Raw genomic sequence first — 16,939 nt, 5'->3', positions numbered from 1 at the left:
CTGTTTATTACATTGTCCCTGGTTCCTCTAAGACACTATCCACATTCTGTTTATTACATTGTCCCTGGTTCCTCTAAGACACTATCCACATTCTGTTTATTACATTGTCCCTGGTTCCTCTAAGACACTATCCACATTCTGTTTATTACATTGTCCCTGGTTCCTCTAAGACACTATCCACATTCTGTTTATTACATTGTCCCTGGTTCCTCTAAGACACTATCCACATTCTGTTTATTACATTGTCCCTGGTTCCTCTAAGACACTATCCACATTCTGTTTATTACGTTGTCCCTGGTTCCTCTAAGACACTATCCACATTCTGTTTATTACATTGTCCCTGGTTCCTCTAAGACACTATCCACATTCTGTTTATTACGTTGTCCCTGGTTCCTCTAAGACACTATCCACATTCTGTTTATTACGTTGTCCCTGGTTACTCTAAGACACTATCCACATTCTGTTTATTACGTTGTCCCTGGTTCCTCTAAGACACTATCCACATTCTGTTTATTACGTTGTCCCTGGTTCCTCTAAGACACTATCCACATTCTGTTTATTACATTGTCCCTGGTTCCTCTAAGACAAGACACTATCCACATTCTGTTTATTACGTTGTCCCTGGTTCCTCTAAGACAAGACACTATCCACATTCTGTTTATTACGTTGTCCCTGGTTCCTCTAAGACAAGACACTATCCACATTCTGTTTATTACGTTGTCCCTGGTTCCTCTAAGACAAGACACTATCCACATTCTGTTTATTACGTTGTCCCTGGTTCCTCTAAGACACTATCCACATTCTGTTTATTACATTGTCCCTGGTTCCTCTAAGACAAGACACTATCCACATTCTGTTTATTACATTGTCCCTGGTTCCTCTAAGACAAGACACTATCCACATTCTGTTTATTACGTTGTCCCTGGTTCCTCTAAGACACTATCCACATTCTGTTTATTACATTGTCCCTGGTTCCTCTAAGACACTATCCACATTCTGTTTATTACGTTGTCCCTGGTTCCTCTAAGACACTATCCACATTCTGTTTATTACATTGTCCCTGGTTCCTCTAAGACACTATCCACATTCTGTTTATTACATTGTCCCTGGTTCCTCTAAGACACTATCCACATTCTGTTTATTACGTTGTCCCTGGTTCCTCTAAGACACTATCCACATTCTGTTTATTACATTGTCCCTGGTTCCTCTAAGACACTATCCACATTCTGTTTATTACGTTGTCCCTGGTTCCTCTAAGACACTATCCACATTCTGTTTATTACATTGTCCCTGGTTCCTCTAAGACACTATCCACATTCTGTTTATTACATTGTCCCTGGTTCCTCTAAGACACTATCCACATTCTGTTTATTACATTGTCCCTGGTTCCTCTAAGACACTATCCACATTCTGTTTATTACATTGTCCCTGGTTCCTCTAAGACACTATCCACATTCTGTTGATTACGTTGTCCCTGGTCCTCTAAGACACTATCCACATTCTGTTTATTACATTGTCCCTGGTTCCTCTAAGACAAGACACTATCCACATTCTGTTTATTACGTTGTCCCTGGTTCCTCTAAGACACTATCCACATTCTGTTTATTACGTTGTCCCTGGTTCCTCTAAGACACTATCCACATTCTGTTTATTACGTTGTCCCTGGTTCCTCTAAGACACTATCCACATTCTGTTTATTACATTGTCCCTGGTTCCTCTAAGACACTATCCACATTCTGTTTATTACATTGTCCCTGGTTCCTCTAAGACACTATCCACATTCTGTTTATTACGTTGTCTCTGGTTCCTCTAAGACACTATCCACATTCTGTTTATTACATTGTCCCTGGTTCCTCTAAGACACTATCCACATTCTGTTTATTACGTTGTCCCTGGTTCCTCTAAGACACTATCCACATTCTGTTTATTACGTTGTCCCTGGTTCCTCTAAGACAAGACACTATCCACATTCTGTTTATTACATTGTCCCTGGTTCCTCTAAGACAAGACACTATCCACATTCTGTTTATTACATTGTCCCTGGTTCCTCTAAGACACTATCCACATTCTGTTTATTACATTGTCCCTGGTTCCTCTAAGACACTATCCACATTCTGTTGATTACGTTGTCCCTGGTCCTCTAAGACACTATCCACATTCTGTTTATTACATTGTCCCTGGTTCCTCTAAGACAAGACACTATCCACATTCTGTTTATTACGTTGTCCCTGGTTCCTCTAAGACACTATCCACATTCTGTTTATTACGTTGTCCCTGGTTCCTCTAAGACACTATCCACATTCTGTTTATTACGTTGTCCCTGGTTCCTCTAAGACACTATCCACATTCTGTTTATTACATTGTCCCTGGTTCCTCTAAGACACTATCCACATTCTGTTTATTACATTGTCCCTGGTTCCTCTAAGACACTATCCACATTCTGTTTATTACGTTGTCTCTGGTTCCTCTAAGACACTATCCACATTCTGTTTATTACATTGTCCCTGGTTCCTCTAAGACACTATCCACATTCTGTTTATTACGTTGTCCCTGGTTCCTCTAAGACACTATCCACATTCTGTTTATTACGTTGTCCCTGGTTCCTCTAAGACAAGACACTATCCACATTCTGTTTATTACATTGTCCCTGGTTCCTCTAAGACAAGACACTATCCACATTCTGTTTATTACATTGTCCCTGGTTCCTCTAAGACAAGACACTATCCACATTCTGTTTATTACATTGTCCCTGGTTCCTCTAAGACACTATCCACATTCTGTTTATTACGTTGTCCCTGGTTCCTCTAAGACACTATCCACATTCTGTTTATTACATTGTCCCTGGTTCCTCTAAGACACTATCCACATTCTGTTTATTACATTGTCCCTGGTTCCTCTAAGACACTATCCACATTCTGTTTATTACATTGTCCCTAGTTCCTCTAAGACACTATCCACATTCTGTTTATTACGTTGTCCCTGGTTCCTCTAAGACACTATCCACATTCTGTTTATTACATTGTCCCTGGTTCCTCTAAGACACTATCCACATTCTGTTTATTACGTTGTCCCTGGTTCCTCTAAGACACTATCCACATTCTGTTTATTACGTTGTCCCTGGTTCCTCTAAGACACTATCCACATTCTGTTTATTACATTGTCCCTGGTTCCTCTAAGACACTATCCACATTCTGTTTATTACATTGTCCCTGGTTCCTCTAAGACACTATCCACATTCTGTTTATTACGTTGTCCCTGGTTCCTCTAAGACACTATCCACATTCTGTTTATTACATTGTCCCTGGTTCCTCTAAGACACTATCCACATTCTGTTTATTACGTTGTCCCTGGTTCCTCTAAGACACTATCCACATTCTGTTGATTACGTTGTCCCTGGTTCCTCTAAGACACTATCCACATTCTGTTTATTACATTGTCCCTGGTTCCTCTAAGACACTATCCACATTCTGTTTATTACGTTGTCCCTGGTTCCTCTAAGACACTATCCACATTCTGTTTATTACGTTGTCCCTGGTTCCTCTAAGACACTATCCACATTCTGTTTATTACGTTGTCCCTGGTTCCTCTAAGACACTATCCACATTCTGTTTATTACGTTGTCCCTGGTTCCTCTAAGACAAGACACTATCCACATTCTGTTTATTACGTTGTCCCTGGTTCCTCTAAGACACTATCCACATTCTGTTTATTACATTGTCCCTGGTTCCTCTAAGACACTATCCACATTCTGTTTATTACATTGTCCCTGGTTCCTCTAAGACAAGACACTATCCACATTCTGTTTATTACGTTGTCCCTGGTTCCTCTAAGACACTATCCACATTCTGTTTATTACATTGTCCCTGGTTCTTCTAAGACACTATCCACATTCTGTTTATTACATTGTCCCTGGTTCCTCTAAGACACTATCCACATTCTGTTTATTACATTGTCCCTGGTTCCTCTAAGACACTATCCACATTCTGTTTATTACGTTGTCCCTGGTTCCTCTAAGACACTATCCGCATTCTGTTTATTACATTGTCCCTGGTTCCTCTAAGACACTATCCACATTCTGTTTATTACATTGTCCCTGGTTCCTCTAAGACACTAAGCACATTCTGTTTATTACATTGTCCCTGGTTCCTCTAAGACACTATCCACATTCTGTTTATTACATTGTCCCTGGTTCCTCTAAGACACTATCCACATTCTGTTTATTACATTGTCCCTGGTTCCTCTAAGACACTATCCACATTCTGTTTATTACATTGTCCCTTCCTCTAAGACACTATGAGATCTATGTCCATGTTCTTTATTGACAACATTTCAACATTTTAGGTGGTCAACAGATCGTTTCCCGTACTGAATCGTGCTGTTCCTCTCTCCGACCTAGCCTATCAGATCACACACAGACGGAACACCTCCAATAGCAACGCTGCCACTGTGGACGTGCTGAGCCCCAGTGCACGACAGTATACAGCATCTGGACTGAAACCAGAGTCCGTCTATGTGTTCCGCCTCACCGCTCAGACGCGCAAGGGCTGGGGAGAAGCTGCCGAGGCCCTGGTGGTCACGACAGAGAAGAGAGGTAGGTACTGACCCGACTGGGGAGGGAATAGGGCTGGGGGGGGGCTGTAGAGGCCCTGGTGGTCACGACAGAGAAGAGAGGTAGGTACTGACCTGACTGGGGAGGGAATAGGGCTGGGGGGGGCTGTAGAGGCCCTGGTGGTCACGACAGAGAAGAGAGGTAGGTACTGACCTGACTGGGGAGGGAATAGGGCTGGGGGGGGCTGTAGAGGCCCTGGTGGTCACGACAGAGAAGAGAGGTAGGTACTGACCCCACTGGGGAGGGAATAGTGCAAACATAATGTAGCTTTCAATTATTTACTTATTTTATTTATTATTTGACATATTGTTTGTGTTTTCATGTGTTTATTTACTTCATGTATTTATTTATTTATATTTGTATTTTCGCATCTATTTATTAATTTTTTCATTCATTGATTGACTGATTTATTACCGTCATTGCGGTTATGTATGGGAATGGTGATTGACGCTGTGTGTTTGCCCCGCCCCCTCAGCACGGCCCCAGCCAGCCAGCCGTCCCACAGTGCCCCAGGAGGACGTGCAGGCGCGCAGCGTGATGTTGTCATGGGAACCAGGTAGCGACGGCCTGTCACCTGTCCGATACTACACGGTGCAGTACAGAGAGCTACCAGATAGTAACTGGACTGTCCACTCTGCATCGGTCAACCACGAGGCCAGCTCCTACATAGTGGACAGGTACAGTATACACCCTACCTAGTACCCTACCCTATGCACTACCTAGCACCCTACCTAGTACCCTACCCTATGCACTACCTAGAATAATACCTAGTACCCTATCTAGTGCAGGTCAGAGGGCAGAGAGACCATATTCACATTTAAAGGACTGTGTTATGTAGGGTTATGAATGTGTTATGTAGGGTTATGAATGTGTTTATGTAGGGTTATGAATGTGTTATGTAGGGTTATGAATGTCCTTATGTAGGGTTATGAATGTGTTTATGTAGGGTTATGAATGTGTTGTGTGGGGTTATGAATGTGTTTATGTAGGCAGCCTTTAAACACAGTGTTACCACACTATCTAGTACGTCTAGGATAACTCCAGGTTGAAGACAAGTGAACTGACAGGGGACATTCTCTCCTGCCAGCCTCAAGCCGTTCACCTCCTACCAGTTCAGAGTGAAAGCCACCAACGACATCGGGGACAGTGAGTACAGCCAGGAGAGTGAGGCTGTCACCACACTGCAGGACGGTAAGGACATCATGGAAATGAGACTGGCTGACTCCGTAGCCCTGCAAACTCGCTTTCCCAAACCTTTTTCAAATCTTGTAAATATTTTGAGAGTTTTTTAAGTCTGCCTGTAGTGCCAGATGGACAGGGTATTGAGAGTTTGCTTAAGTCTGCCTGTAGTACCAGATGGACAGGGTATTGAGAGTTTGCTTAAGTCTGCCTTTGGTGCCAGATGGTATATATTTTGAGAGTTTGTTTAAGTCTGCCTGTAGTGCCAGATGGACAGGGTTTTGAGAGTTTGTTTAAGTCTGCCTGTAGTGCCAGATGGACAGGGTTTTGAGAGTTTGCTTAAGTCTGCCTGTAGTGCCAGATGGACAGGGTTTTGAGAGTTTGTTTAAGTCTGCCTTTGGTGCCAGATGGACAGGGTTTTGAGAGTTTGCTTAAGTCTGCCTGTAGTGCCAGATGGACAGGGTTTTGAGAGTTTCTTTAAGTCTGCCTTTGGTGCCAGATGGACAGGGTTTTGAGAGTTTGCTTAAGTCTGCCTGTAGTGCCAGATGGACAGGGTTTTGAGAGTTTCTTTAAGTCTGCCTTTGGTGCCAGATGGACAGGGTTTTGAGAGTTTGCTTAAGTCTGCCTGTAGTGCCAGATGGACAGGGTTTTGAGAGTTTGTTTAAGTCTGCCTGTAGTGCCAGATAGACAGGGTTTTGAGAGTTTGTTTAAGTCTGCCTGTAGTGCCAGATGGACAGGGTTTTTAGAGTTTGCTTAAGTCTGCCTGTAGTGCCAGATAGTTTTTCAAATGAGGAACTATTTTGTTGGGTTCATTGAGCCAAACTGTCCATTATTTGAACCCAGGTTCATGTTGATTCAATGCTGTTTTTGCTGGGTTATCCTCATGAGACCTGTGTCTAGTCACTCCACTGTACTGGGAGACAGACAGTCCTCCTCACTTGGCAGCCATTTCTGTCTCTCTGATTGCTGTCTCTCATTGCTGTCTCTCTCTCTCATACTGAGTGTCAGAGAATCACACTGCTTGTGCTTGTTGACACAATAGCCCTACTGTGTGTGTGTGTGTGTGTGTGTGTGTGTGTGTGTGTGTGTGTGTGTGTGTGTGTGTGTGTGTGTGTGTGTGTGTGTGTGTGTGTGTGTGGCCCTTACCAGTGTTCATACAGTCCACCAGTTCAACGATACCCCTATATCTGTCTCCACACAGCCCCAGACAAAGCTCCCACAATCCTCTCTGTTACACCCCACACCACCACGTCGGTGCTGGTCCGATGGGAGGTAAGGTGCAGTTTTCTCTCTTCCAGATAGTTTCCTTGTGTTGTTTTTAAGTCTGGTGGTCTAGGCTGGGTTCACTTTGTTGATGTGGGACCGTGGATATAAAAAGGTCTTTGTGAATAAATGTGATGGATCCCCTTCCAGCCGCCTGCTGAGAAGCAGATAAACGGGGTGCTGCTGGGGTTCAGGGTACGATACCGGGAGTTACAATACGACCGCCTCCGTAGCTTCACCATACGCACCATCAACAGGCCCGCCTCCAACTGGGCCGAGCTCACCGGTGAGTTGACCTCTGACCTCTGTTTGTTTCCTTAACCTTTTCCTCAGCTCAGCCTTTGGGTGACTGTGGGTCTACTCTGTTCACATGTTACCATGAAGACATGACATCAGCCTGCTCCCTCTCTCTCCTCCCTCTCTCTCTCTCTCCTCCCCCTCTCTCCTCCCTCTCTCTCCTCCCTCACCTTCTCTCTCCTCCCTCTCATCCCCCTCTCCTCTGCCTCTCTCTCTTCTCCCCTCCCCCTCTCCTCCCTCTCTCTCCTCCCTCTCTCTCTCTCCTCCCTCTCTCTCCTCCCTCACCTTCTCTCATCCCTCTCCTCCCCTCTCCTCTGCCTCTCTCTCTTTCTCCTCCCCCTCCTCCTCCCTCTCTCTCCTCCCTCTCTCCTCCCTCTCCCTCTCTCTCTCCCTCTCTCTCCTCCCCCCCTCTCTCTCTCCCTCCCTCTCTCTCCTCCCTCTCTCTCCTCCCTTTCTCTCCTCCCCCTCTCTCTCCTCCCTCTCTCTCCCCCTCTCTCTCTCCTCCCTCTCTCTCCGCCTCTCTCTCTCCTCCCCCTCTCTCAACTCCCCCTCTCTCTCCTCCCTCTCTTTCTCCTCCCTCTCTCTCCCCCTCTCTCTCCCTCCCTCTCTCTCCTCCCCCTCCCTCTCTCTCCTCCCTCTCTCTCCCCCATCTCTCTCCTCTCCCTCTCTCTTTCTCCTCCCTCTCTCCTCTTTATGGTGGCTGCCCTGACTCCCTGTGTTCTGTTCTCCCTCCTCCCTCTCCCTCCTCCCTCACCCCTCCTCCCACCCTGGTCCGTCACCCTCTAGTCCCCTACAGTGTGAGGAACCTGAGCGAGTCCTCTCTCACCCAGTACGAGCTTGATAGTAAGTCCACTGTATCACGGGAGGCTGGTGGGGAGGAGTGGCCCGTGGTAATGACTGGAGCGGAATTAGTGGAATGGTATCAAGTACATCAGACACATGTTTCCATTCGCTCCGTTCTGGCCCTTATGATGAGCCATCCTCCCCTCGGCAGCCTCCTCTGTCTCTCTCTCTCTCTGTCTGCCTGACAATCAGCCATCCTCCCCTCGGCAGCTTCCTCTGTCTCTCTCTCTGTCTGCCTGACAATCAGCCATCCTCCCCTCAGCTTCCTCTCTCTCTGTCTGCCTGACAATCAGCCATCCTCCCCTCGGCAGCTTCCTCTGTCTCTCTCTCTGTCTGCCTGACAATCAGCCATCCTCCCCTCAGCTTCCTCTCTCTCTCTGTCTGCCTGACAATCAGCCATCCTCCCCTCAGCTTCCTCTCTCTCTCTGTCTGCCTGACAATCATCTGTGTGTGTAAACGTATGTTTATGTCAGTGTGTGTTTGCCAACATCCCACATATCTGCTCTTCCTCATTTGTCTTAATATTTAACCATCCTGTCATGGTGTTGTTTTACCTTTTCCTCATCAGGTTGTGTCCTGACCTTTGACCTCTTCACTTGATCTCTCTGCTTTTCCTTCAGCTCATATAGTTGTATGAGCAGTTACACTGCTGTTGGATGGTCCTCCCAGGCCAGATAACTCTTTCTGTGTTTCTCCCCCCACAGACTTGAGTAAACACAAGCGTTACGAGATCCGCCTAAGTGTGTACAACGCCGTGGGAGAGGGACCTACCAGCACGCCACAGGAAGTGTTTGTAGGAGAGGCAGGTAAGAAGCGATGATGAGATCAACTTTATTGTCCTTAGTGGTTCCACTGTTTTGGAAAACGAAGCCAAGCACAGCTCAACTATTTAAAGGTATGTGACATATGAATTGGACCTGGTCTGACCAGTATCACTATCACTATTGAATGTTTACCCCTCCACTCCACTCCAGTTCCAACAGCCCCGCCCCAATCTGTGACCATCCAATCATCAACAGCCACCCAGCTGGATGTCACATGGAGCCCGCCTCCTCTTGACTCTCAGAATGGAGACATACAGGGGTACAAGGTGAGGATCACAATCTGGGCAATCACTTAACCTGAACCACTTCTAACATGTGGGTCTGTAATATAGCATACTGTAGAGCATGTGGGTCTGTAGTATAGCATACTGTAGAGCATGTGGGTCTGTAGTATAGCATACTGTAGTATAGCATACTGTAGAGCATGTGGGTCTGTAGTATAGCATACTGTAGTATACCATACTGTAGAACATGTGGGTCGGTAGTATAGCATACTGTAGAGCATGTGGGTCTGTAGTATAGCATACTGTAGTATACCATACTGTAGAACATGTGGGTCGGTAGTATACCATACTGTAGAGCATGTGGGTCTGTAGTATAGCATACTGTAGTATACCATACTGTAGAACATGTGGGTCTGTAGTATAGCATACTGTAGTATACCATACTGTAGAACATGTGGGTCTGTAGTATAGCATACTGTAGTATACCATACTGTAGAACATGTGGGTCTGTAGTATAGCATACTGTAGTATACCATACTGTAGAACATGTGGGTCGGTAGTATAGCATACTGTAGAGCATGTGGGTCTGTAGTATAGCATACTGTAGTATACCATACTGTAGAACATGTGGGTCGGTAGTATACCATACTGTAGAGCATGTGGGTCTGTAGTATAGCAGACTGTAGAGCATGTGGGTCTGTAGTATAGCATACTGTAGAGCAAGTGGGTCTGTAGTATAGCATACTGTAGAGCATGGGGGTCTGTAGTATACCATACTGTAGTATAGCGTACTGTAGTATAGCATACTGTAATATAGCATACTGTAGAGCATGTGGGTCTGTAGTATACCATACTGTAGAGCATGTGTGTCTGTAGTATACCATACTGTAGAGCATGTGGGTCTGTAGTATACCATACTGTAGAGCATGTGGGTCTGTAGTATAGCATACTGTAGTATACCATACTGTAGTATAGCATACTGTAGTATACCATACTGTAGAGCATGTGGGTCTGTAGTATACCATACTGTAGTATAGCATACTGTAGACCATGTGGGTCTGTAGTATACCATACTGTAGAGCATGGGGGTCTGTAGTATACCATACTGTAGTATAGAGTACTGTAGTATAGCATACTGTAATATAGCATACTGTAGAGCATGTGGGTCTGTAGTATACCATACTGTAGAGCATGTGTGTCTGTAGTATACCATACTGTAGAGCATGTGGGTCTGTAGTATACCATACTGTAGAGCATGTGGGTCTGTAGTATAGCATACTGTAGTATACCATACTGTAGAGCATGTGGGTCTGTAGTATACCATACTGTAGTATAGCATACTGTAGAACATGTGGGTCTGTAGTATACCATACTGTAGAGCATGTGGGTCTGTAGTATAGCAGACTGTAGAGCGTGTGGGTCTGTAGTATACCATACTGTAGTATACCATACTGTAGTATAGCATACTGTAGTATAGCATACTGTAGAGCATGTGGGTCTGTAGTATAGCATACTGTAGAGCATGTGGGTCTGTAGTATACCATACTGTAGAGCATGGGGGTCTGTAGTATACCATACTGTAGTATAGCGTACTGTAGTATAGCATACTGTAGTATAGCATACTGTAGAGCATGTGGGTCTGTAGTATAGCATACTGTAGAGCATGTGGGTCTGTAGTATACCATACTGTAGAGCATGTGTGTCTGTAGTATACCATACTGTAGAGTGTGTGGGTCTGTAGTATAGCATACTGTAGAGCATGTGTGTCTGTAGTATAGCATACTGTAGTATACCATACTGTAATATAGCATACTGCAGAGCATGTGGTTCTGTAGTATACCATACTGTAGAGCATGTGTGTCTGTAGTATACCATACTGTAGTATAGCATACTGTAGAGCATGTGGGTCTGTAGTGTACCATACTGTAGAGTGTGTGGGTATGTAGTATACCATAATGTAGTATAGCATACTGTAGAGCATGTGTGTCTGTAGTATAGCATACTGTAGTATACCATACTGTAATATAGCATACTGTAGAGCATGTGGGTCTGTAGTAATCCATACTGTAGTATAGCATACTGTAGAGCATGTGGGTCTGTAGTTTAGCATATTGTATGTAGTATACCCTACTGTAGTATAGCATACTGTAGAACATGTGGATCTGTAGTATAGCATACTGTAGTATACCATACTGTAGTATAGCATACTGTAGAGCTTGTGTGTCTGTAGTATACCATACTGTAGTATAGCATACTGTAGAGCATGTGGGTCTGTAGTATAGCATACTGTAGAGCATGTGTGTCTGTAGTATACCATACTGTATTATACCATACTGTAGTATAGCATACTGTAGAGCATGTGGTTCTGTAGTATACCATACTGTAGAGCATGTGTGTCTGTAGTATACCATACTGTAGCATAGCATACTGTAGAGCATGTGGGTCTGTAGTATAGCATACTGTAGAGCATGTGGGTCTGTAGTATACCATACTGTAGAGCATGTGGGTCTGTAGTAATCCATACTGTAGTATAGCATACTGTAGAACATGTGGGTCTGTGGTATACCATACTGTAGTATACCATACTGTAGAGCATGTGGGTCTGTAGTTTAGCATATTGTATGTAGTATACCCTACTGTAGTATAGCATACTGTAGAACATGTGGATCTGTAGTATAGCATACTGTAGTATACCATACTGTAGTATAGCATACTGTAGAGCATGTGGGTCTGTAGTATACCATACTGTAGTATAACATACTGTAGAACATGTGGGTCTGTGGTATACCATACTGTAGTATACCATACTGTAGAGCATGTGGGTCTGTGGTATACCATACTGTAGTATACCATACTGTAGAGCATGTGGGTCTGTGGTATACCATACTGTAGTATACCATACTGTAGAGCATGTGGGGCCTGAATAATTTTGCACGCCCAATTTTTCAGTTTTTGATTTGTTAAAAAAGTTTGAAATATCCAATAAATGTCGTTCCACTTCATGATTGTGTCCCACTTGATGTTGATTCTTCACAAAAAAATACTTTTTTATATCTTTATGTTTGAAGCCTGAAATATGGCAAAAGGTCGCAAAATTCAAGGGGGCCGAATACTTTCGCAAGGCACTGTACATACATACATACATACATACATACACAACAGGCAACATGCTAAGCCATAGATGAAGTAAGTGAAACAACTGATAGAATGTGAATATAACCTCTGACCCTTCATCATGTATTATAGCTCTATCTGAAAATGACCTCTGACCCTTCATCATGTATTATAGCTCTATCTGAAAATGACCTCTGACCCTTCATCGTGTATTATAGCTCTATCTGAAAATGACCTCTGACCCTTCATCATGTATTATAGCTCTATCTGAAAATAACCTCTGACCCTTCATCATGTATTATAGCTCTATCTGAAAATGACCTCTGACCCTTCATCATGTATTATAGCTCTATCTGAAAATGACCTCTGACCCTTCATTGTGTATTATAGCTCTATCTGAAAATGACCTCTGACCCTTCATCATGTATTATAGCTCTATCTGAAAATAACCTCTGACCCTTCATCATGTATTATAGCTCTATCTGAAAATGACCTCTGACCCTTCATCATGTATTCTAGATCTACTTCTGGGAGTTCCAGCTGCAGAATGAGACAGAGAGACTGCGTACCATGTTCCTCCCAGAGCTCGGCGTCAAGATTAAGAACCTGACTGGCTATACCACATACATGATCAGTGTAGCAGCTTTCAACGCAGCAGGGGACGGGCCCCGGAGTCCCCCGACCAGGGGCCGAACACAACAGGCTGGTAAGGGCCACACACACACACACACACACACGTACAGCAGGCCGGTAAAGGACACACAAACACACACACACATGCACACTGACACACACAGACACACCACCGACAGTATATGTAGTATCCTTCAATTGCCCACCAGAGGGCGGTCTCAACAAGCAGGTGAGCTCTAAGCCAAAGTGACTGGGTTAGAGCCAGTCAGTAGGACAGTACAGAGTTACAGTAAGAGTAGGAAGCTGACCAACAGCACTGCATCACATCTACTACTGTATCTGTGCTTCCCACCACCATTAGGCTCCCTCTTCTTCTGTCCCTTTCTATCTCCCACTCACTGTTCCCATGTTCTCAAGTGCCAGTTTGAAGGATATGCTCAGGTCTCTGTTCCCTGCCACAGTAGTGCACTGCATGAGAAACAGATGAGAGCTTTCAGCTCTGACTCAGTGGTTCTCAGTAGTACGCACTACACACTGTGTAACTATCTGTACCTTAACTGTGCTACTCCCGTCTGTCTGTCTGTCTGTCTGTCTGTCTGTCTGTCTGTCTGTCTGTGCCCTCTCTGTCCTCATGTCCCAGTTCAGTTTGAAGGATATCCTCGGGACCCTGTGCCCTCTCTGTCCTCAAGTCCCAGTTCAGTTTGAAGGATATCCTCGGGACCCTGTGCCCTCTCTGTCCTCATGTCCCAGTTCAGTTTGAAGGATATCCTCGGGACCCTGTGCCCTCTCTGTCCTCATGTCCCAGTTCAGTTTGAAGGATATCCTCGGGACCCTGTGCCCTCTCTGTCCTCAAGTCCCAGTTCAGTTTGAAGGATATCCTCGGGACCCTGTGCCCTCTCTGTCCTCATGTCCCAGTTCAGTTTGAAGGATATCCTCGGGACCCTGTGCCCTCTCTGTCCTCATGTCCCAGTTCAGTTTGAAGGATATCCTCGGGACCCTGTGCCCTCTCTGTCCTCATGTCCCAGTTCAGTTTGAAGGATATCCTCGGGACCCTGTGCCCTCTCTGTCCTCATGTCCCAGTTCAGTTTGAAGGATATCCTCGGGACCCTGTGCCCTCTCTGTCCTCATGTCCCAGTTCAGTTTGAAGGATATCCTCGGGACCCTGTGCCCTCTCTGTCCTCATGTCCCAGTTCAGTTTGAAGGATATCCTCGGGACCCTGTGCCCTCTCTGTCCTCATGTCCCAGTTCAGTTTGAAGGATATCCTCGGGACCCTGTGCCCTATCTGTCCTCATGTCCCAGTTCAGTTTGAAGGATATCCTCGGGACCCTGTGCCCTCTCTGTCCTCATGTCCCAGTTCAGTTTGAAGGATATCCTCGGGACCCTGTGCCCACTACAGTCACAATATCTTACTACAGGAGAAACGGATGAGAGCTGTCAGCTTGAGTATTCACTGTCACTGGTATTCAGCACCAGGGACACGTCCTGCACACAGATTGTGTAACCGTCAATGTTGTCCCCTTGCCTTACAGTAAATAGGACATACATGCGACAGGTTTGGACCCAGGATATGGGAACTAACAGTCAACGGGGTGAGGGGGTGGTTTGAGTCTTATTGATAAGGATTTGACAGCTACTACTAACGTTTTCATGGGGAAATCACAGAGGTGGAATGGAAGCCTGATGACACGATAGAGGAAGAGGAGGAGGAGGATGGTACTGTATAGGGTTGAATATTTTCCCAGTATTTTTCTCCTGGGTTACCCGGTATGTCCCGCCAAAACCGGACATTTATTCAAAAGCATATGAAGCATATTCTGTCTGGATTTGATTAAAAAATAAAAAGCCAATAGATGTAGCTGGCTATGTGCTCTCTTGGGTAAATACATGAAACTAGCTCCAGTAGCTAATCTTTTTGAGTGTGAACTGTATTACAGTACTGTATTGTATTATACTGTATTACTGTACTGTATTGTACTGTATTACTGTACTGCATTGTATTATAATGTATTACTGTACTGTATTGTATTATACTGTATTACTGTACTGTATTGTACTGTATTACTGTACTGTATTGTATTATAATGTATTACTGTACTGTATTGTACTGTATTACTGTACTGTATTGTACTGTATTACTGTACTGCATTGTATTATAATGTATTACTGTACTGTATTGTATTATACTGTATTACTGTACTGTATTATACTATATTACTGTACTGCATTGTATTATACTGTATTACTGTATTGTATTATACTGTATTACTGTATTGTATTATACTATATTACTGTACTGCATTGTATTATACTATATTACTGTACTGCATTGTATTATACTGTATTACTGTACTGTATTGTATTATACTGTATTACCGTACTGTATTATACTGTATTACTGTACTGCATTGTATTATACTGTATTACTGTACTGCATTGTATTATACTGTATTACTGTACTGTAATGTATTATACTGTATTACTGTATTGTATTATACTGTATTACTGTACTGCATTGTATTATACTGTATTACTGTATTGTATTATACTGTATTACTGTACTGGATTGTATTATACTGTATTACTGTACTGTATTGTATTATACTGTATTACTGTATTGTATTATACTGTATTACTGTACTGCATTGTATTATACTGTATTACTGTACTGCATTGTATTATACTGTTTTACTGTATTGTATTATGCTATATTACTGTACTGCATTGTATTATACTGTATTACTGTACTGCATTGTATTATACTGTATTACTGTATTGTATTATGCTATATTACTGTACTGCATTGTATTATACTGTATTACTGTACTGCATTGTATTATACTGTATTACTGTACTGCATTGTATTATACTGTATTACTGTACTGCATTGTATTATACTGTATTACTGTACTGCATTGTATTATACTGTGTTACTGTACTGTATTGTATTATACTGTATTACTGTACTGTATTATACTATATTACTGTACTGCATTGTATTATACTGTATTACTGTATTGTATTATACTGTATTACTGTACTGCATTGTATTATACTGTATTACTGTACTGCATTGTATTATACTGTATTACTGTACTGCATTGTATTATACTGTATTACTGTACTGTATTATACTATATTACTGTACTGCATTGTATTATAATGTATTACTGTACTGCGTTGTATTATACTGTATTACTGTGCTGTATTATACTATATTACTGTACTGCATTGTATTATAATGTATTACTGTATTGTCTTATACTGTATTACTGTACTGCATTGTATTATACTGTATTACTGTACTGCATTGTATTATACTGTATTACTGTACTGCATTGTATTATACTGTATTACTGTACTGTATTATACTATATTACTGTACTGCATTGTATTATAATGTATTACTGTATTGTCTTATACTGTATTACTGTACTGCATTGTATTATACTGTATTACTGTACTGCATTGTATTATACTGTATTACTGTACTGTATTGTATTATACTGTATTACTGTACTGCATTGTATTATACTGTATTACTGTACTGTATTGTATTATACTGTATTACTGTACTGTATTATACTATATTACTGTACTGCATTGTATTATACTGTATTACTGTACTGCATTGTATTATACTGTATTACTGTACTGCATTGTATTATACTGTATTATATAGACTGGAATTACGTGCTTCGTTCAACCAAGATAAAGCAGGGAGAGAACATGTGGTTCTGGTGCAGAACATGCAGACTACAAAGTTCCAAGTATAGGCGAGCAAATTAGATTTTAAATGTTAAATATAATAGGGCCTATTTGTATAATTAGTAGGCTGACGCATATATACCTTTCATAATATTTCCCCTGATGTTATTAGCCTTCCTCCTCTTTCTCTCTCTCGCTTTCAACAGTTAAATAAAACACGTTTCATGGTCCTTATCTTCATCATTCT

General features: G+C 42.9%; 1 protein-coding gene across 1 annotated transcript in view; it reads left to right on the top strand.

Annotated features, from left to right (window-relative positions):
• LOC135530886 (protein sidekick-2-like) overlaps positions 1 to 16,939 on the top strand; it is a gene marked incomplete at its 3' end in the record, with an annotated part of 130,942 nt that overhangs the window by 83,364 nt on the left and 30,639 nt on the right. Inside the window, exons 28-36 of the mRNA XM_064959060.1 lie at positions 4,397 to 4,591; positions 5,085 to 5,286; positions 5,697 to 5,800; positions 6,990 to 7,060; positions 7,202 to 7,337; positions 8,135 to 8,191; positions 8,896 to 8,997; positions 9,166 to 9,281; positions 12,873 to 13,059. Of these exons, the coding sequence (XP_064815132.1) occupies positions 4,397 to 4,591; positions 5,085 to 5,286; positions 5,697 to 5,800; positions 6,990 to 7,060; positions 7,202 to 7,337; positions 8,135 to 8,191; positions 8,896 to 8,997; positions 9,166 to 9,281; positions 12,873 to 13,059 (1,170 nt within the window). The remainder of the gene's footprint in view (positions 1 to 4,396; positions 4,592 to 5,084; positions 5,287 to 5,696; positions 5,801 to 6,989; positions 7,061 to 7,201; positions 7,338 to 8,134; positions 8,192 to 8,895; positions 8,998 to 9,165; positions 9,282 to 12,872; positions 13,060 to 16,939) is intronic.

The sequence above is a fragment of the Oncorhynchus masou genome, unplaced genomic scaffold, assembly GCF_036934945.1.
Source record: "Oncorhynchus masou masou isolate Uvic2021 unplaced genomic scaffold, UVic_Omas_1.1 unplaced_scaffold_1451, whole genome shotgun sequence".
NCBI lineage: Eukaryota > Metazoa > Chordata > Actinopteri > Salmoniformes > Salmonidae > Oncorhynchus > Oncorhynchus masou.
The sequence above is the reverse complement of the archived record's forward strand: the minus strand, read 5'-3'. Positions and strand labels throughout refer to the sequence as shown.